Source organism: Marmota flaviventris, chromosome 4, assembly GCF_047511675.1.
Source record: "Marmota flaviventris isolate mMarFla1 chromosome 4, mMarFla1.hap1, whole genome shotgun sequence".
In the NCBI taxonomy this organism is placed as follows: Eukaryota; Metazoa; Chordata; class Mammalia; order Rodentia; family Sciuridae; genus Marmota; species Marmota flaviventris.
Genome location: NC_092501.1, coordinates 49127715 through 49149184, shown reverse-complemented (window position 1 = coordinate 49149184; position 21470 = coordinate 49127715). Strand labels below are relative to the sequence as shown.

Here is a 21470-nt window from a genome sequence, read left to right as displayed (position 1 = left end):
TTTGATTTTGGGTCCTCTTGTATAAATGAGGCATAATTTATTATTTAGACAATCCTCTATGATAGATATTTTAAATGTTGCCAGTTTTTTCCTAAACTAAATTCCTAGGGTAGTAATTGTATACAAAGGCTATATACATAAAAGGCTATATCATTTTTCACACTAATCACTATTATATGAGAATCCCTGCTTCCCTGTATTATGACCAACACTCACCACTACAGCATTGAGTCTAAAAACACTTAAAAAAAATTTAACATTTCAATTTTTTAACCTATTTGATAATAACATAATGATGTATGATTTTTTTTTTTTTTTTTTTTTTTTTGGTACTTGAAGGGCTTTTTTTTTTTGTTTGATTATTGGTTGGTTGTATATCTTCATTTGTAAAGTACTTATTTTTATCCTTTAATATTTTTCTATCGTGTCTCTTACCTTTTTTTTCAGATTTACAGAAGCTTTTTTTTTTTTAATGTAGTCAAATTCATGAGACTTTTTATTTATGGCTTCAGTTTTAAATGTCAGTCATGTTTGGTATATATAAAATATTCACATATTTTTCCAAGTACTTATAACATTATTTTTTACATTATAATATTCATCCATCTAGAATTTATTTTTATAAGCGATTGGAAATAATTATTTTCCTTCCAGATAATTTATTGAATCATTTCATCCTTTCCCTACTATATGAAATGTGACCTTTCTGATATGCTAAACATATCTATAGGAGTCAGTTGTTCTGGTCTTTTTAGTTCCTATATTCATTGACCTATATCCCTATGCTAAATGTATAATTTTAATTATTTTTTTAATATTTTATTTTTTAGTTGTACACCATAGCTTTGTTTTATTTATTTACTTTTATATGGTGCCTGAGGATCGAACCCAGCACCCCACACATGCTAGGCAAGCTCTCTACTGCTGAACCACAACCCCAGCCCATATAATTTTAATTATTATTAGCTTCATTGTACTTAAAATTTTGAGCACTTAATTTTTTTAATTTAAAAATTCTATATTATACTGGTCATCATTTTTAGATTTAGAAATATCCAGAAAGAGATGATAAAAAATTTTTTTTCTAGTCATTTTCAAAAACTGGTTGACTTGAAAATGTCTATCTTCAAATGAAAAGAAATATAATAACTGAAATGGGTTAGTTTTCATGTGTGTTTATGTGGTGGTGAGAAGCTTAGTGACATGTTGGGAACAGCTTTAGGGAAGGGTTCTGGGATAGGGCAGCCTCTGCTCTCAGCACCTTGACTCCTGGGAAGCTGACCTTCATTGATAGCTGCCTGAGGAGAATGACCCACTTTCTGGAGTAAAGTTCTACATGCAGGCCTCCTTGGGCAGCTTATTACAGCTGCAGTTTATATTTAATATCTTCTTCTAAGATGAAACATTAAAATATTTTTCTCATATATATATTAATTCAGGGATGTGGATTTGCCAAGTCTGCAGACCAAAGAAAAAGGGAAGAAAACTACTTCATGAGAAAGCTGCACAAATAAAACGACGATATGCAAAACCCATTGGACGACCGAAAAATAAATTAAAGCAACGATTGTTGTAGGTTGAGATCTTATCAAAAGAAATCTTTTATGTTGTGCTTTAAAATGTAGGTGATCGTATCCCCTTTAAATTCACAAGACTTTTTTAGCATCATTTTTCCAAACTTAAGGGATGAGGAATATTTCTCCTTTACATCAGCTTTGGAAATTTTTTGAAATAACATTTTTTAATTACAATTGGCATTTTGGGGTCTTCTGTTGGTAGTAACCTTGATATTAAGTGACATTTTTCAAGTAATAGGATGAAAGCAGAATATAAGATTTGGAAATAGTCATTCAGCCTTCTTTATTACTGGCTGAGTACTAAAAGAGTTTAATTATATAAATATTTTCATGATAATTTGAAAACAAAAAAGATATTTGTCCATGCTTATGGTAAATCTCTTTTGTCACTCCAGTTAACATTTTGGAAAAATGCCTTGCTCTTCTGATGCTAATTTATAGCATTATAACTTTTGAATATCCATTTTCCAAAATGGGAACTTCTGAGAAATGTGCAATAACTGTTTGTCACCAAAGGGTTAGACAAGGGCATTTAGTAAGGGCACATGTGTGAGGACATACAGATAATACATTTGTAGCAGCAGATCTACTGATAGTCCTACTTCCACCATCCTGTTGCCATGTAATTTCCATTAAACCCCAGTAGAACATTTAGCAAGTGTTAGTTGGAAAAATTAAGACAGGAAGTGAAAGGAATATATTTCTAACCTGTATGAAGTATAGATTTGACTTTCAGTATTAAATATTTATAAATGAAATCAGTAAATTTGTGTATCTAGCAGTTCTGCTAATAGATTGTCACCATACCATCTCTTTAGGCTTAGTGAAAGGGTCATGGGTCATTGTCATTTAGAATGCTACTTGCTTATTTAATATTTTTCCCCTAACTTTACCTAAAGTAGTTCACTATATTACCTACACTGAAAAGAGTAGTATCTTTTTTCACTTTACCTCACAAAAGAAATATATGAAAAAAATGCAAGGTTATTCCAAGAGTTTTCTATGAAACTTAATAAAACCATTTTACTGCTAGACATTTTTAAATGGAGGGTTTTTGTTGTTGTTGTTGACTTCTAAAGGCAAACATTAAAACATATTTGTGAATAAAATCTTTTATATTAGTATTATTTGAAGTAGAAATTATGTTTTTGCATTCATCCTGGGTAAGCATTGTTCTTGAAATGGGACTGTATCCTCAGGGCCCAATTTTAAAAACCAAATTAGGATATAAACTTTCTAAACAAAAGACACAGCTGAAAATTGCATCTGGCACCAATCCTAACTTTTTGTTTGTCCAAAATTGTCCTTTGAGCTTAGGAATTTTTAAGACAGTCTAGGGAGTTTTCCTTTTTACATGCTTTATAAGCATATTATCCTTTTTGGACAATCGATTCCAGATACAGTCCAAATACTGCATTCTGATGTGAAACATTTTAGCCTAGATGAGTTGTTTGTTGGTTACCCTTGCTATGTCTACTAGACATTTTCAGTGTTCACTGGATTTGGCTAAGCTAATGACATCAGGCAAAGTTCCTGGCAGTTGAACCACCTCAAATGAGCCTGGTAGATATTGGTTCATTCAATATTTGTGTATAAGATGGCCTATTTATAATAACTTAAAAGATATGCAATTTAATATCATATCATTTTTCAGGCTTCCATTTCTCCATTATTATTCTTCAGCCAAATTAATACTTTTGAAAGTGCATTCCTGCGTCCTAGCATTGTCATAATACACATGCAAGTGTTTCTATTCTATAAAACTCTGCTAGTTTCCCAACCCTGGCCTGAGATGAAGGCAGTCAGCTGCTGTTCACATTGGTGGCTGTGCTAGTGGAATGGCCTCCCATGGCAGTACAGGCAGAGCCCAGCATCACCTGAAATGAGATATCAGTCAGAACCAGGGGGCAAAGATTCTGATGCCAAGTGTCTGATAATGACCATGGTAAATGTGCTGCTTCTCCACCAGACTTTCCATGTCATGTCTGACCCGCTGTAGCTTTTCTTTAATCATTTCTTCAGTTTTTTGCTATTGTTGTCCTTTTTTCAGCAATATTTTATGCTGTAATTAGTTGTCTTCTCTCCTATGAGAGTATTATTGGCTATTTTATCATCCTAAGCATAAACTGCTGAGAGGAAGAGGATATCTTTTTCTGTGTTTTTTTTTTTCCATAGTATAAACTTACAGACATACACAAATTCTACTTATACAAATTTCCAATTGAATTAAAATTGCTTTTAACTAGAGATGATAAGCTTATTCTTTTGCTTCTAGGTAACACATATGACTTGCTTCCTCTAATACTTTTAAAAAAAGACATTTCAGGAAATCATAATTACTTGTGACAACATAAGGGATAACTTGTTTTTATTTAATTATAATGAAAGCATTTAGTGTTCCTTAGTCTCTCCAAGATTTTCCTTCTTTATATTGCCTTTGGGTCCACCTGGATTTTTCCAGTACCTGTTAGATGGGCCCTGGGAGAATCATGATATGCAAATGTAGTTGCTGTTAGTTTTTTTAGCAAGAGAAACATCTAGGTGGTGGCACACACACAAAAACAGTTCTCAGGGTTGCAATTCAGTTTCTTAAGATTAAGCGCATTGAATATGCATTCGAGTTGCTATAAATTTGTTTTTAGATACCTTTATAATTCTATTAAATGCTGATACTATTCTCTAAATTTTTGCCTAGGTCTGTAACCAGTGATGAAGGATCCATGAATGCATTCACAGGAAGGGGGTCACCTGGTAGGGGTCAAAAGACTAAAGTCTGTACCACACCTTCATCTGGTCATGCTGCATCTGGGAAGGACTCAAGCAGCAGATTGGCTGTTACAGACCCCACTCGGCCTGGTGCCACCACCAAAATCACCACCACCTCCACCTACATTTCTGCCTCTACACTTAAAGTTAACAAGAAAACCAAAGGGCTCATTGATGGCCTTACTAAGTTTTTTACACCATCACCTGATGGTCGCAGATCACGAGGTGAAATAATAGACTTTTCAAAGCACTACCGTCCAAGGAAAAAGGTCTCTCAGAAACAGTCATGCACTTCTCATGTGTTGGCTACAGGTACCACACAAAAGCTAAAACCTCCACCTTCTTCACTTCCACCCCCAACCCCCATCTCTGGTCAGAGCCCCAGTTCACAAAAGTCCAGCACTTCCACTTCTTCTACCTCTCCCCAGAGTTCTTCCAGCCAGTCCAGTGTGCCCTCCTTTAGCAGTCTTACTAATAACAGCCAGCTGAAGGCACTCTTTGATGGACTTTCTCATATCTATACCACTCAGGGACAGTCTCGAAAAAAGGGACACCCAAGTTATGCACCACCCAAACGTATGCGTCGTAAAACTGAATTATCTTCCACAGCAAAATCTAAAGCCCATTTCTTTGGAAAAAGAGATATTAGAAGTAGGTTTATTTCTCACTCCTCCTCCTCTAGCTGGGGGATGGCTAGAGGACGTATTTTTAAAGCAATTGCTCACTTCAAGCGAACAACTTTTCTTAAAAAGCACAGGATGCTAGGCAGATTAAAATATAAAGTGACCCCTCAGATGGGGACCCCCTCACCAGGGAAGGGGAGCTTGGCAGACGGAAGGATTAAACCTGATCAGGATGATGGTAAGCAAAAGGTCAAAGCTCCAACCAAACCTGCGCCCCGTCCCTTTCTCCCCAACCCCCCAAGAAATAAATAAATAAATTCTTATTTGTCACATAGGTCTTAGCTATTTCTCTTGTTCTCACTTCACTTTCATACAGAAGCAGTGAAACTTTGACCTTTTTCTAATGCTGACTAAACCTCCAAAATGTTGTTTTTCCAACTAATACTCTCCCACCTTTTATTATTTATTTCCATTCGTAGTGACACTAGGACCCCCAGATGCCTTCATAGCGTGCTTATGGCTTTGTAGTCCCGCATGAGTAGCCACTGTCATGCTTCTGCCATGTTCTCTCCCATGCCGCCTCTTCAGCCACAGTGCCATTTGGTCGTGTGCTGTCAGTGCTTCCAACGGGGTATTTTAGCTCTTCATTTCCCTTTGCTCCATTGCTCTCTCATGACAAAGTTCATCCTGCTTCCGTCTCAGCAAAGCCTGATCTGTGATTCTGTGAAGTGTGCATTTGGATTTGAGTGTGTCTGTGTGTGTATCCACCTTAGGAAGGAACCTGATTTCATAATTTCATTGGACAAATTGGCCCATTACATTTGCTACCCTTTATACAACAAAAAAGCAAAGATATGTCTTTTGGACAAAGTGGTAGATTTTATGATCTCAAAACTGATATGGGAATGCTGTAACTAGACATTGATATGACTTCTAATCTTGGTTGAAAAATATGATTTTGCTTTGTATTGCTCTTACTTTCCCTCATGTTTATTAAAGTTCTAAAAAGATGACAGTGATTTTTTTTTTTTTTTTTTTAAATTGGGTATAGTAGGGAAAGGATACTGCGGGATCTGTGAATAGTGCTTAGATGTAGCAGCTTAAAATGCTATAAAAAGAAAGAAAGAAAAAAAGGAGAGATCCCTATTTGCCCACTATGCTAATTTGGTACCATTTGGTAATATGTGGCGGTTTCTTGTGATTCAAGTCAGTGAATACACTTTCTGCTGGTTTTAAACAACAGATACTGAAATAAAAATAAGCATCAAGCAAGAAAGTACAGATGTAAATCTGATTGGAAACAAGGATGTCGTTACTGAAGAGGATTTGGATGTTTTTAAGCAGGCCCAGGAACTTTCTTGGGAGGTAAGGCCAGGATACCAAATTAGAGTGATAAAAGTAACATGCGGCTGCTAACTATTATTATGAGATGACTGTGTTGATTTTACAGAGCACCCACATCAGTATCCTTTGTGGTCTATAACTGTTAAACCTATTTTTGTTGGCTGTACATATAAAAGCAATGTTTTTTGTTTTTTGTTTTTTTTGAATTTTCTACACACTTAACGTAAAAAAAGACTCAACTTGTCTCACAATATAGATAAGGCAAATTTTGGAAAAGTTTTTCTAGATGTGAATAGATTTCTAATTATTTTTGCCTGAACTTAGAAAACAACAATTTAAAATTGTTACTGAAAAGAACATTACACTTCAGTTTACCGATGCTTTTTCCGACACAGATGGCCAGCCATATGAAAAATGTCTCATATTTTTAACTCTTTGGCATCAATGAAAGCAATATTATGTTTCATGATCAGTTCAAGTCATTTTTATTTTTACTAACATTTCTACTTAAAATGTTAACTATTTAAGTTGTCAAACATTGAAAGGTAAGACTATTGCACTTCTCAAAGCCAAATTTGTTAAGAGTTGTGAATTTTTTGTCAGCAGACTACATTCAGTTTCTATAGACATTTTAGGGTAGAATCCCCCCCCCACACACACACACATTTCTCTTTTTTGTGAGGATAGTATCTTCTGTAGGCTTTTAAACTTTATTTTTAGTAGTTACCGATGGGGCTAAAATTTTCGGATAGCCTTTACCTGAGGAGCTATTGGCTATTTGCATTCCTCATTCTGCCCCTAACTGGATGTATTGGTTGTCTTTTGGCTAAAATAATACCAAATTTTCCTCACACGGGTTTTGATTTAATGATAAAACCATTTGAAGTCCTTAAATATTACCCCTCCCCTTTTTTCTTAAAACTGCCTTATGGCATTAATGTATAAACGAACCAAGAATAGGCCATTATCTGAAAGATACTGCTAAATCTAAAGCTCTTTCATTACAACATGGTAAAACTGGCTTTTTTGTTGAAGAAATATTTCTTGTTCTCTGGTAGGCACTGTACAAGAACCTGGAACTACCACAGGGAATCAAGCCAGCAACATTCTTAACCTTGTGTAGCTTACTACACGAGCATAAGGGAAATAAGAAGGGACACACTCCGCTGCACATGTCACCATTGATTATTTAATTATAGTAGAGAAACAGGGAACTGTATAAGTGTATAAGAATAGCTGCATAATCTTGTAATGTAGTTTTAATGCATTGCAACAGATTGTTAATCCAGTTCTATAGACATTCTGTATATTTACATCATACCTAGTTTTGTCATATTGTAATCCTTAGAATATTACACAGTTATCTTTGAATCTTATACAAAGGTGATTCTTATATCATGAGGGCCTATAGAGTGTTTTTTAACAACATGAATTACCATTCTGGTCTCAATAGGTTTATTTATTTTTTTAAATAGTTTTAGTTGTAGATGGACACATTACTTTTGTTTATTTAATTTTTTTATGTGTTGCTGGGGATCTTCCATGCAGGGCAAGCACTCTACCATTGAGCCACAACCTAGCCCTTAATAGGTTTTGATAGGTTCTAATGATAAAACCAAAATATAAGTGAAGTATTTTCTTAGTATTTTTATTTTTATCATTCTTTTATTCTTTCTTTCTGTCAGAAAATAGAGTGTGAAAGTGGGGTGGAAGACTGTGGCCGGTACCCTTCCGTAATAGAATTTGGGAAATATGAAATCCAAACCTGGTACTCTTCGCCTTACCCACAGGAATATGCAAGGTAATGGAATAAGCCTAGCAGTCTGTTTATGTGAGAAAGGAAAACTCTCAGTGCTAAAGCAGGAATGAAGGGATTTCAGGAACTACTTCCTAAATGATTTCATTTGCCAATACCTTTTTGTAGTTTCTTATTGTATGTAAATACCTTAAACTCTTTAATTATACAAGCATTAAAATTTGGCCTAATTAGCCATTTTAAAGTATTTGATAGAGTTTCTTCTCTACTTCCCTTTTTCATTTTTCTATTTAGGGCTATGATTATTTATTTATTTATTTTTGCGGCGCTAGGGATTGAACCAAGGACATTGTGCATATGAGGAAAGTACTCTGCCAACTGAGTTACATCCCCGCCCCTATTTTTTTTTTTTTAAACATTTTAGATGGACACAATACCTTTATTTTATTTATTTATAAGTGGTGCTGAGGATCGAACCAGTGCCTCATATGTGTGAGGCAAGTCTTTACCACTGAGTCACAACCCCATCCCTAGGGCTATGATTTTTATTTCTGATTTCTGACTTTTTTTTTTTTTAAGCTGTACTGAGGATTGAACTCAGGGCCTTGCACATTCTAGGCAAACTCTCTATCAGTAAACTATCACCAGCCCTTTTTGAAAATTTTTTTATTTTGAGACAGGATCTTACTAACTTCCCAGAGTCGCCTTGAACTTGCAATTCTCTTGATTCAGCCTTCCACGTTGCTGGGATTACAGGCATGCACCACTGCACCCAGCTTGGTTTCTGTCGTTTTATTTTCAAGTATTTTATCGAAATTTAACAAAAGAATTAAAGAAGTGGGAAAGTGTGGGAGTGGGTAGCCTTAAGAGACCCTTCCCCACATCTTTTCTTTGAGAGCTATTTGTGAGTTAATTATTAAAAATGAAGAGAAAATGATGATATGAAAGTTTTCATTTGTATTTAGCTAAGATTAAGATATGAAATTGTCTTGGGTTGATGTACCTCAAGTGGGTATGATATGTATAGAATTCTTAAGATGTGCATCAGGATATACTTTATTAGTACATTCTCAAATGTTTTACTTGTAAGTCTTGGATAGCCTGCTTTTCTTCTAGAATAGATGTTACTATTTTCTTTATGAATCATGAAGTCTGGCCAATCCTGAAGATGGGAAGGGAGTTCTAGTGGCAAACTGAAGTGTCACAAGTTTTGTTTGTCTTCCCATCTTTACCACTTGTCTGTGTGTTTTGTATTTTTTTTTCTTCCTTTAGTACGGGGGCACAAACACAGAGACTCATGCATACTAGCAAGTTCTCTATCACTAAGCTATATCCCCCAATTCTTGAACTTTTTAAAAAAAAAATTATTTGTTTATTTTTATGTGGTGCTGAGGATCAAACCCAGGGCCTCGCCCATGCTAGGTAAGCGCTCTACTGCTGAGTCACAACCCCAGCCCCTCTTGAACATTTTTTATGTACCCGTTTTAATTTGTGTGGGTCCATAAGCTATCTGACAGCTTTCAATAAAATATGAAAATTCATGCAAGATTTGACATTATCTGTATCTGTATATCTCTTCTCAAAACATTTCTCCCCATTCATAAATTCCAAAGACCTTGCATGTTCTTCTGAACATTTTCTTGTAAATCCTAGCAATAGTCTATAAGCATGGAAAAGGTACAAATAAAAAGTGTTCTTAATTTTTAAGGTGGAAAAAACAGTAGGGCCAAGAAAACTGTTACTCAAAGAGATAGTGTAATTGGTTGAAAACAGATCATGTCTTTTGACTTTCAGTCCTATATTTACTGCTTTAGACCTCAAATGTGATTTTTTTTAAAGAGAGAGTGAAAGAGAGAGAGAGAGAATTTTTTAATATTTATTTTTTAGTTTTCGGCAGATACAACATCTTTGTTTGTATGTGGTGCTGAGGATCGAACCCGGGCCGCACGCATGCCAGGCAAGCGCGCTACTGCTTGAGCCACATCCCCAGCCCCTCAAATGTGATTTTAACTTTAATTACCTCATCCAGAAGTGGAAATGAAAACAACTAAGTTGTAGGAGTTCTCTGTCTCATAAGGACACAAATCATTTTTAAAAATTGTAAATTCACTTCTAAGTAAAAGGTTATTACTTAGAGCACTAACAATAGATACTTGGAAATATGACATTGTATTCTTCTTCTTCTTCTTTTTTTGTACCAGGGATTGAACTCAGGGGCACTCAACCACTGAGCCACATCCTCAGCTCTATTTTATATTTTATTTAGAGACAAGGTCTTCAGTTGCTTAGTGCCTCACTTTTGCTGAGGCTGTCTTTGAACTCATGATTGTCCTGCCTCAGCCTTCTGAGCCGCTGGGATTACAGGCATGTGCTACCACACCAAATTTTGTAAAATATGCATGGCCACCTTACGGGATGGCATCTTCGGTATTGATTTGCAGTCTGGGAGAGACTGAGAATTTAACTAGCAAAAGGGGTGCTTTACCACTGAACTACACCCCAGTCCCTTTTAAAATTTTTTCTTAAATTTTGAGACACCATCCCACTAAGTTGTTTGCGGGGCATCACTAAATGGCCCTTGCTGGCTTTTTTTTTTTTTTTTTTTTTCAGTTGATGGACATAATGCCTTTAATTAATTAATTGATTAATTAATTTGCTTATTTACTTATTTATTTTGGGGTAGCAGGGATTGAACTCAGGGGCACTCGACCACTGAGCCAGATCACCAGCCCAGTTTTGTATTTTATTAGAGAAAGGGTCTCACTGAGTTGCTTAGCACCTCACCATTGCTGAGCTTGGCTTTGAACTCATGATCCTCCTGTCTCGGGCTCCTGAGCTGCTGGGATTACAGGCGTGCTTCACTGTGCCCAGCTATTTATTTTTATATGGTACTGAGGATTGAACCCAGTGCCTAACATGTGCTAGCCAAGTGCTCTGTCACTGAACTACAACCCAGCCCCCCCCCCCCAAGCTTGGCTTTGAACTAGCAATCCTCCTGCCTCAGCCTTCCAAGTTTTTATGATTACTAGGTATGCACTACCACACTGAGCTCAGTGTTGATTTTAGAGTGGTGATCCGAGGTTTGAAACTTTTCTTTCAGTGGAATGTTGAATCCAGGGGCACTTAATTACTGACTCATATCCCCAGCCTTCCCTGGCATGTTTTTAAAGGAAACAAATGATTTATTCACAAAGTAAAGACAGCATGTATTATGAATTATATTGAAAGGTTGAATGTGTTGTGTATTATATTGTATGGTTGTTTTTACATTCTCTTTATGATTGCCTTTCTTTTTTCTTGACTATTTCAAATAATTCTATGACCTTTTTAGGACAGAGAAAACCAAACAATATTTACTCTCCTTTCTTGAACTATATAATCAATCTGATAGATTCTTTCATTTTTAAAATTTACAGATTACCAAAGCTTTACCTGTGTGAATTCTGTCTTAAATATATGAAAAGTAAAAATATTTTGCTAAGACACTCCAAGAAATGTGGATGGTTTCATCCTCCAGCAAATGAAATTTACCGAAGGAAAGACCTTTCAGTATTTGAGGTAAGCATGTGTAAACATAAAGCACAGCCCTTTGAACCCTAGTATTACTAATTGTTGATTATGTATTTGTGATCAGTGTCTGGAAGGGACAAAGTATATTTAATTTTGACACTGAAATCAGACTGCTCTTTTAAGTGTCCCCATATTTTAGAATGTTTAAGTAACCATATTAAGCAGCCTTTTAGATGGTTGAAGAATCCATACATACCACATTAACTTTTTTTTTTTTTTTAAAGAGAGAGAGAGAATTTTTTTTAATGTTTATTTTAGTTTTCGGCGGACACAACATCTTTGTATGTGGTGCTGAGGATCGAACCCGGACCTCACGCATGCCAGGCGAGCGCGCTACCGCTTGAGCCACATCCCCAGCCCCCACATTAACTTTTTTTGTCTTCCCTGAACCACGTCTACACCAGATATATTCGAAGTGAAGTTATGATTTTCTCAGCTCTTTGAAAATTCCATTTTCTTTGTTGGAGAAATTAGCTTTGTTCAGCAGCTCCAGCCAATGTCTGGCAGGTGCTCACTCTTCCAGGGAATTAAGCAGCTGTATATATCTCCTCAATACACACCCACCTGTGTTTCCATCCAGTTCTTGGCAGGATGGATAATCCTTTTGATGAGACCCTAGCAGATGTTGGGACTCACCCCTATCTGGGTGGATGGCCACCCCTGGAGAACTCTACTGTTCACAGGAACCCTTTGTGGCCATATGTCTGTCATGGTGGGTTTTTTAGAAGACATTTGTGTTTTTTCAAAATTGATTTAGTGGGCTGGGGTCGTGGCTCAATGGTAGAGCGCTTCCCTAGCACGCATGAGGCACTGGGTTCAATCCCTGGCACCATATAAAATGAAATGAAATAAAATAAAAGTATTGTGTCCATCTACAACTTAAAAAAAAAAAAATTAAAAACTGAATTAGTAGCAGGTCTTTGCCTCTATATAGTTTCATTGTTTAATTGTATTTTTATTTTCAGTTTCAAGGCTCCAGTTTTGCTGAGTTATTTGTTCCCTGAAGGCCTTATGCCTGTCTTTTATATTTTTGTCTATGTCTATGTTATTGTCTGTTATTGGCTTCTGCTTTCTCTTTTCTCTCTACTCCAGTTGCATACTTTTTTAAAATTTTCTTCTCTATTAACCATCTTGTTGTGCTGTTTTCCTTCCTGAGTACTCAGAACAAGCTTTCCTTATACAGCAGACAGCTTTACTTTGAGTATAACATGTAGAAATACAGTTTTTACTTTGGAATTGTTCAGGCTGAAGTGTACTGTTTTGCCCCACAGTTCTTTTTTCTCTGCCCTATAGTACTGCTATCATGGTTAGTAAGAGAAGATCATGGATTTCTCACATGCAGGCTCTTTCTCTCAGATAAAGTTTGGGCCCAGTAGTTTTTACCAAGAATGATCAGAGAACACAGGATCCTCCATCTGTGGCTGGTGATTTTTTTTTTTTTTTTTCCTAAACCTTTTCTTGTAGTTCTATCAGGCTGTTTTGGCAAAATTGAAGAATGAAGGTTATCGTTGCTGAGTAGTTTTGATGATACGTTAATTCTTATTAAAGGGTAGGCACTATTAACATTTCAAGCTGGATAGGTTTGTTTTTTGTTTTTGTTTTTGTTTTTTTGGTGCTGGGCGTTAAACCTAGGACCTTGTGCATGCAACATGCAAGCAAGCAGTCTACCAACTGAGATACATCCCCAGCCCTGGATAGTTCATTTTTTTAGGGGTGTGCTATATATTATGTGGGACTTGTGGCAACATTGCTGTCCTCTACCCACTAGGTGCCAGTGGTACCACTCCTCCCACTCTTGTGACAACCAAAAATGTTTCCAGACATAGCCAAATGTCCCATGGGAGTATAGCATTTCCCCCGGTGAGAACCAGTGGCTAAAGAGAAGCTAAGTACATATTGTGTGACCTTGTTGTTGTTAATGTTAGGATGCTACCCAGCCACCCCAACCATGGAGCTGTTTTCAATTCTGGGCTTAACTAGTGTGAACTTGGCTATTGGCTCCATCCTGGATGCTTTGGGTCCTTTCTTCTAACCAAAATAAAATGAAAATCACTAGTTTGTTGTTTCCCAAAGGACAAAAAACACATTGTTGGCCTTAAGTAATTATTAAATAAACCAGCATGAGTCAGCCTGTGGGGTTTAAGTTCTCAAAAATCCAGGGAGTCTTCTCAATGGCAAGATAATTGGTCTTGTTAGGCAGGTGAGAATGATGTGCTCTTCCAGGGCACACACTTTGAACCATATAGAGGTGAAGGGGAAATATCAGAGGCAAGTTTGTAAAATTTATTCATACAAATATATAGTTGGAATTGATAAGTACTAAGGTTGCTATTCTAAAACCTGAGTTATTATTTAAGTATAACATTTAGAAACCATTTAGCCATTTTCTAAGTAACTTGTAAAATAAATGAAGAATAATCACAGATTACTGTTTTCCTGTCTATCTGTCCCTTTTTCACATCTGATCAGAATTTTCAGCATTGTCATTTCTATTTCTGGTTCACAGATACATACATCTCCATCTTTCCATTTTGTGGTATGCTGTATTTCTGAAGGATTATACTCCCAAATACATAAAAATTTCCTTTAATTAAAGAAAGAATTGTTTCCTCTGTATCTGTTGCCGGTATTTGATTATGTTGCTATGTGTGGGACCTAGGTTTCATCCATGGGAAATAGTTATATGAAGTCTAAAAATAATTTTTGCAATATGAGAACCTGTATGGTTCACAGGAGACTTGAGAACGGTCAAGTTCATTGTTAAAGAGCTCTGGTTAGCAAATATACATTTCCCCTAAGAAAAGTGCTAGGAAATCTGCTGTGCTTTCTGTTTTCAACGAGTAACTACATTTGATCAAAGAAATTGGCATCTGTGCCTAGCTTCTTGTCTATAGCCATCAGGATCACAGCTTGATTCTTTTATTTTGAAGAGAAGTAGACTGTAATCATGGTACTTATTGTAGGTTGAAATTCATCTCACTTTCTCTGTAAGTATTCCCAGCATAGAAATTTTATCTTTTCCAATTATATTTAAAATGATACTTGGGATAAAACCAAAATGGACCTGTTTTGCTAATCCACACTTCTTAAAAATCAGAAGAATACTATTCATTTTTTTTTATTTTTATTTGAAGTCTTTTTAAAAACAACATAAAGTTTAATGTATTTGAAGTATTTTCATTTATTTATATTTCTTTAATTCAGATTTATTTGGTTCAAATAAAGAAAAAAGACATTCTTAATAATTTTTAAGTTGCAAGTAAAAATTATTCCATTGCTAGTGGTTTGTCCTTTCTTAAGATAGATTAAAGAGAAATTTGAGGTTCCTTAAATTTACCCTAATTAAGAGAAAAGGTGAAATTCCAATTTTCCATGTGACAGCTGTTTTCTGGTTTGCTCTCAATTTGTTTAATGAAATGTTTTAATCTTTCCATTTTAGATATGGAAATAAAATTTATACTTTCTGAGATACCATGTAGAAGAAACAATTTTATATTGGGTGATATTTCTATGTTAAATAATGGTGTCTGTTTCTTTTTGCTAGGTTGATGGGAATATGAGCAAAATTTATTGCCAAAACCTTTGCTTGTTAGCCAAGCTCTTCCTGGACCACAAAACCTTGTATTATGATGTCGAGCCATTCCTTTTTTATGTCCTTACAAAAAATGATGAAAAAGGCTGTCATCTGGTTGGATACTTCTCTAAGGTAAAACAAGAGCCAGCATGACCTTCATTTTCTTCTTTGAAATGTTTTTAGTAGAACCCAATTCTTTGAACAGAGCTTTCTTATGACTATAATTTGAATAAGTGGCACATGTTTCTGAAAAGCTCAGGTTCTTGTTTAGAACTCATTAAAAAAAAAAAAAAGAGCATGGTGCCTAGGAAGTGTGTAAGGATCCCAGACCTGTGTGCTGTGTTGACTGTCAGCATCTTTGTGATGTTATAATTGCTGTCTTGCAGACCACCTGTCATCCTTGATTTTCGAAATGTTAACCTTATTTTTCATCTCCCCCTAAGTGGTGTCAATGTGAAGGTTTTAATGTAATGTAACATTTCAGAGCCCACTCTCCTTTATTCTTGTTGCCTTCCCTCTGTGGTCAATAATGATCTCAGTGAGTTAGAACATTGACATTTGGACAGTCACGCTGATACACTTGGCTCTCTTATTCTCTGTGCTATTGTTTTAAATTCTGAAGCAGACTCACCTTGCTGTTAACATGGGGAAGATCTGGACATATTGAGGGGCAATAGCTTGTCTTTGTCATTGGAGCAGTTTTCTCTTATTCCTCTGCTATAAGGCTACTGAGAAACAATAATTCATACATAGTAAAGAAGAACTGGGGGGTTGGGGATGTGGCTCAACCAGTAGCGCGCTTGCCTAGCATGCGTGCGGCCCGGGTTCAATCCTCAACACCACATACAAACAAAGATGTTGTGTCCGCCGAAAACTAAAATAAATAAATAAGTATTTAAAAAAAAAAAAAAGAAGAACTGGGTTTTAAGATGGTTACCAGGTAGTGATCTTAGTTTTTTTTTAGGTACCTAAAGAAATGGTTACATAAACAGACATGGTAATTTTGAGACTTATAGGCAGAAGGTAAACCATGCAAACCCTGTAATTTTTCTGATATATTTTTTCATGTTTGGTGATAAGATAAATGAAATTTAATGAATCTACTTTTCTATAATGTAAATGGAATACTTTATAGAAGTGATGTTTTTATGGGGAATCAAAAGATAGAGTATATATGAAAATTCTTGCAAACTATATTTATTCTAAATTTGAGAATCAACCATGAGACCATAACCAAAAGTAAGAATGTGAGCCAGCATTCATGGAAAACTGCCTCAATATTTTAATCCACATATTTGGCCAAACTTTTAAATGAATGTGAAAAAAGTTAATTTGCACATTACAGTTCAAAAATTGTCAGAATTAACACAAAATAAAACAATAAATAGGAAACAGGTTTATATAATTTATAGGACACCTTACCTTTTATATAGGTATTTTAAGGTCTTTTTCTCCAAGTTTAAAATAATAGTGATCTTAATTGTCCTTCCTATTGGAAAATGCTGTTTCTTTAAATTGGTATGAGTTTAAACATGGCTTAATGGTGCCTGCTTTCCTTGTTATGCATTGAGTCTTACATTGACTTGTGGATAGTAACAATGCATACAATTGGTGGTGACTCTTTAAAAAAAATATATATATGTATATATATATATATATATATATATATATATATATATATATATATATACATATATATATTTTTTTTATTATATATATTTTTTTATCTTTGTTTTATTTATTTATCATTGTATGTGGTGCGGAGGATTGAACCCAGTACCTCACGCAAGCAAGGCAAGCGTTCAGCCACTGAGCTACAACCCCAGCCCCTGGTGGTGATTCGTAGTGTTTCATTTTCTGCCTGTCTTCTCCCTGGGTGCTCAACAGCTTACTAAGAATAAGCTGAACTTTATCCTGTTTTGTTACAGATTTTCCATGTGTTAATATTTCAGAATACTAATACATTTGGCAGGATAGTGAAACAAAAATTAATCTAAAAAGTAACCGTGTTTGGGGCTAAGGTTGTGGCTCAGAGGTAGAACGCTTGCTTGGCATGCATGGCCACTGGGTTCAAGCCTTAGCACCACATAAAAATAAAATAAAGGTATTGTGTCCACCTACAACTAAAAAATAAAATGTTAAAAAAAAGTAACCGTGTTAAAAGACTGGATTCCATTTCAGTTGGAATTGTGGAGGAGTTTGGCCCTTGGGGTTATATTAAATCAAATTCTAGAGGTTATCAAAAAGATGTGTTAAGGAGGGGGAAAGGATCGCTGTTGGTTTGGATTTCAAAACTCCCAATCTGGAAATAGTTCTGGACAAAGAAAGGAATAGCATCAAGGATAAATCCTTTTAACCTAGAGCATATCTCTTTTTTCCTTAGAGTGACCCATTATCTAACTTTGCAAAGTAAAATTAATTATTTGAACCTTTGCCATTGATGTGCACATCCAGTGATGGACATTTCCTCTTCCAAAGAAAATGGACTCACATTATTGCTTCCTTCTCATTTTTTAGAGGTTCCACAGACAGCTACAAATGTGCAAAATTTGGGAGCTCATCTTTTTTACAAAGAAATCTTTAATTCTACCCTGTAGGGTTTTTTCCACAATCATTTCCTGTGATCTTTCAAATAGGTTCATTAAAGATCTGGGTGTTCTGAAGCAATTCTTTGATGTGGTTGATTCCATTTGTGGTCAATCTCATTTGTGGTTTGTATTTGGCCAGAGCTTTCACAAACTCAACAGCATTTTCCAGATCTTCTCTGTGTAGGTTTTGGCAGCTTCTGTGTACTCTGAATAAAATGTTGCTGCCCTGATGCCACATCCCATGATAATTGCAAAAAGTTTTTCAAGTAGTTTCACACCATATTCTACCTAGTCTTCCTCTTGGTTTCAGACTGTTGGTGGTGTTTTGCTCTCTTTTTTTGTCTGGAGGCTTTGGGGTTTCTTGTTGTTTTCCTTTTTGTTCTTTACTGTTTTCCTGGTTTGAAATTTAGTTATTTCTATACCTTTTGGCCTTGACTTTTAACTTACAGTAGATTGTATTTGTGCACATCTCCTCACATGTCTACTATTTTAGATTCACTGAGGCTTTTTCTCAAAGGCAAAAGATTGTTGTTTCAGAGGAGTAAATTATTATTTAGCAAAGTTGCCAACTATATTCTAACTTACTGCACTGGGTAACTCTCTGGATATTATTTTCTCAATCTCCCAAATTGTATGAACAAGGAAGGAAAGCATTTCTTACATGCTGTTTGTATTCTGTTTCATTTGATTTATATTTCCTTGAATTCATTATTCATATTTTATGGTTTCAGCTTTCAAGAATAAAGATTTGTGAGGCATGCCCAGAATTGATGGTTTGTTGTTAGTTTGGTTAACACAATAGTATTATTTTGCTTGATGCTGACCTAAACCACTGCTCACCTGAGTATACTGTTTTACAAGGACAGTGGCAGGTGCAGGAATTGCCCACTTCAGCAGAGCTCTGACATACTTGATCTGTTTCTCCTTCCCTCAGGAAAAGCTTTGCCAGCAGAAGTATAATGTCTCCTGCATAATGATCATGCCCCAGCACCAAAGGCAAGGATTTGGACGGTTTCTCATTGATTTTAGTAAGTGAAGTGCTTTATTTACTTTCATGATCCAGGGAGCAGGATACAGTAACACATAAAACTTTATTTAACCTACTTTGGTGTTTTCATCAATAGATAATGGGATTTCTATTTATATTTACATAGGTTAGAAAATCTTCCTCAAGCGAAAAATTTACTGCTGCTCAGTTATTGTACTCTAGGAAATTGAGACTAGATCTCTTGCAGTGTCACTGGCTCACAAAGCCATTATGCTGAAGGAACTGGCGGAATTACATTCCATTCTATGGTGCTCATGCTCATTAGCACCAAAAGAGGCAATTATTTGCAATTAAATCTAAAGGAAGTATTATTTTAAAGGATTTTCAGCTTTCTAAAATTTTGCCTGTAATCTTATAAGGTATAGAGTGGAAAAGGAATTTTTCCATTTACAAACACAATTCTTTAGGTAGCCTGTCCTTAGCCTCACTAGTAGAAATAATTCTTATATTGGTTTGTTTTAATTTCCCTTTTCTATTATGGAAGCTATTATAGGGTTTGTGTCTAGAGGTTTCCCAAGATACATTTATTTTATATACACTTTAATCTTCTGAGCCTCAATTAAAAATCAGTAGCACAAGATGTTTTTTAAAAAATGGTCATTTGTTTTTTCCTTGTTTATATTATATTAGATGCATATAATGTTAAGATGGCGTTTAGAGAAATGATTCAAATTATGCAGGTAACATGAAGGCTTGGAATCCCATGATACTAGTCATTTCTGGCTGTGTTAAAATCTGTCACTTGGAACTGTGTGCTTCTTGGTTATCACATTGCAGTTTGTCTGTTGACTGAAAGGAGGAAAATTTAGAATTTTTGCACAATCTTCATAAGGCATATCAAATGTAAAAACCACAATGTAGATATAGTCACAAATCCATGAGAAAATATGTTATATCCAAATCTATATTATTAGTTTTTGTTTGGGGACAAAATAACTGCATACTAGTTTTGGACTGATTTGTACAATATATTGGCATTGAAAGATACAATTATTTTAAAATAAGTAATTTTGATTGACTACTTTAACATTTTTAGGTAACATTTTCCATTTGTAATTTATTACCCTAGTCTTCTAGATTATTTTCTGACCTAGTTTTCCCTAGGAGGGCCACCTTATTGGTATACCATTTTTATTTTACAGTCTGAGCTGTTAAAGTATTTCTAAGGGCAAAATCATTGTCTGTTCTAGAGTTTTTTGTGGCCATCATTCATAAGTTGTTCATACATATTGTTTCCAGTATGCGTAGCCGCCATTTGAGTAAACTTTCAGTAGTATTTGTGTGCTTACAGAATAAGGCAAACTCTTTAGCTCGATATTCAAGATTTTTAAATACCTAGTTCCAATCCATCTTTAGCCTTTTTTTTTTTTTTTTAGTTCACTGATCTCTTTTTTTCTTAAATACTCTGAACATACCCCCGTACCTCCATTCTTTGTCTATGCAGTCCCTTGCCTGACATGACTGCTTGCTCCTTTCTAGTCTCTGTCTATTCAGTTCTGAACATTGATAAGAGCTGGCTCAAGAGCTGCTGCCTTTTGATGCCATCTCATGGAATTTCATCTCATATCCTTCTTGACTCCATATTCTATACTATTGCACTTAACCACCCTTTTTGCTTCTTTGTAGTAATCATCAATGTAAGTGTCATGCATCCAACTTATCATAACCTCTTTAGATGCCTTATTTGTATCTAGTAGGACAGTTTCCTCAGTAATCTGCATGAGATATATTTTTGTTGATAATAATGAAGTCTTCAAAGTGATGTGGTTGCTGCCCACAATAATTTTCTACATAAAATTCAAAAGGAACTGTTACTTACCAGGTAAGAATTCAAGCTCTAATTATAGTAGGATCTGAGTTGTACAACATGATCTGGTACTAAGGCCTTCCCCATGACACAAATGCCCAGGTAACAGAGACTTTCCTTCAAAGGCTGAAGCTTTATATTTTTATGTATTTTAGTGGTTCAGATTTTTTTTTCTTTAAATCAGGTATCATTTACTAACTGTTTTTAAAAGAAGCAGGAGATTGGAGGATAGACTTGGGTTTACAGCCCACTCTACCATCCCCTGCCATTTCTCAGACCTGTGCCCTGGTAAGTTGCCTGGCCCAAATGAGGATCCCTGAAATGCCTCCTCTCAGAGACCTTGGGAGGACAGAGAAACCTGGTATGGTGGTGACACTTAAACCCTGTCAGAATGGCACTTGTATGGAGGTGTCCTTGTCACCTGGGAGCTTTTAGTTCCAGAGAACTCAGTAGGGCCTGACTCTTACAAGAACACTTCTCAGGAGGGTCCTTTGAACCTCACTGGAGATTTGACAACCCCTTCCATGGGGAACATTTTCAGAGCTGACAAGAAACCATCCTCTTCCTGCCAGGATAAGTAGAGGGGCACTTCACTTCTACGTGAGCACAACCAAAGCTTGATGAGACTTGGAACAAGCCCTTTTGCATTGGAGACACCCAAAGCAGGGAGGCTTTCCTGACTCTTTCAGGGCTTGTTCCTCCTAGAACCTGTAGGTTTTGGCTCCTAGATATCTGCTTCCTTCCCATCCTCCAGGGCTTTTCTCCAGAATGGACTCAGGCAAAGGCCTCTAGGAGACTCTCCAGTTCTAGTTTCCAC

General features: G+C 35.8%; 1 protein-coding gene across 4 annotated transcripts in view; it reads left to right on the top strand.

Moving 5' to 3' along the window:
- Positions 1-21470, top strand: part of Kat6b (lysine acetyltransferase 6B) — a 185614-nt gene that overhangs the window by 128600 nt on the left and 35544 nt on the right. For 2 of the 4 annotated variants that reach the window (XM_071611144.1, XM_027931246.3), the window contains exons 7-13: positions 1440-1572; positions 4273-5204; positions 6210-6331; positions 7996-8111; positions 11483-11624; positions 15181-15342; positions 18733-18826. In XM_071611144.1, the coding sequence (XP_071467245.1) occupies positions 1440-1572; positions 4273-5204; positions 6210-6331; positions 7996-8111; positions 11483-11624; positions 15181-15342; positions 18733-18826 (1701 nt within the window). The remainder of the gene's footprint in view (positions 1-1439; positions 1573-4272; positions 5205-6209; positions 6332-7995; positions 8112-11482; positions 11625-15180; positions 15343-18732; positions 18827-21470) is intronic. The other 2 variants (XM_071611145.1, XM_071611146.1) reach the window with 2 other exon arrangements.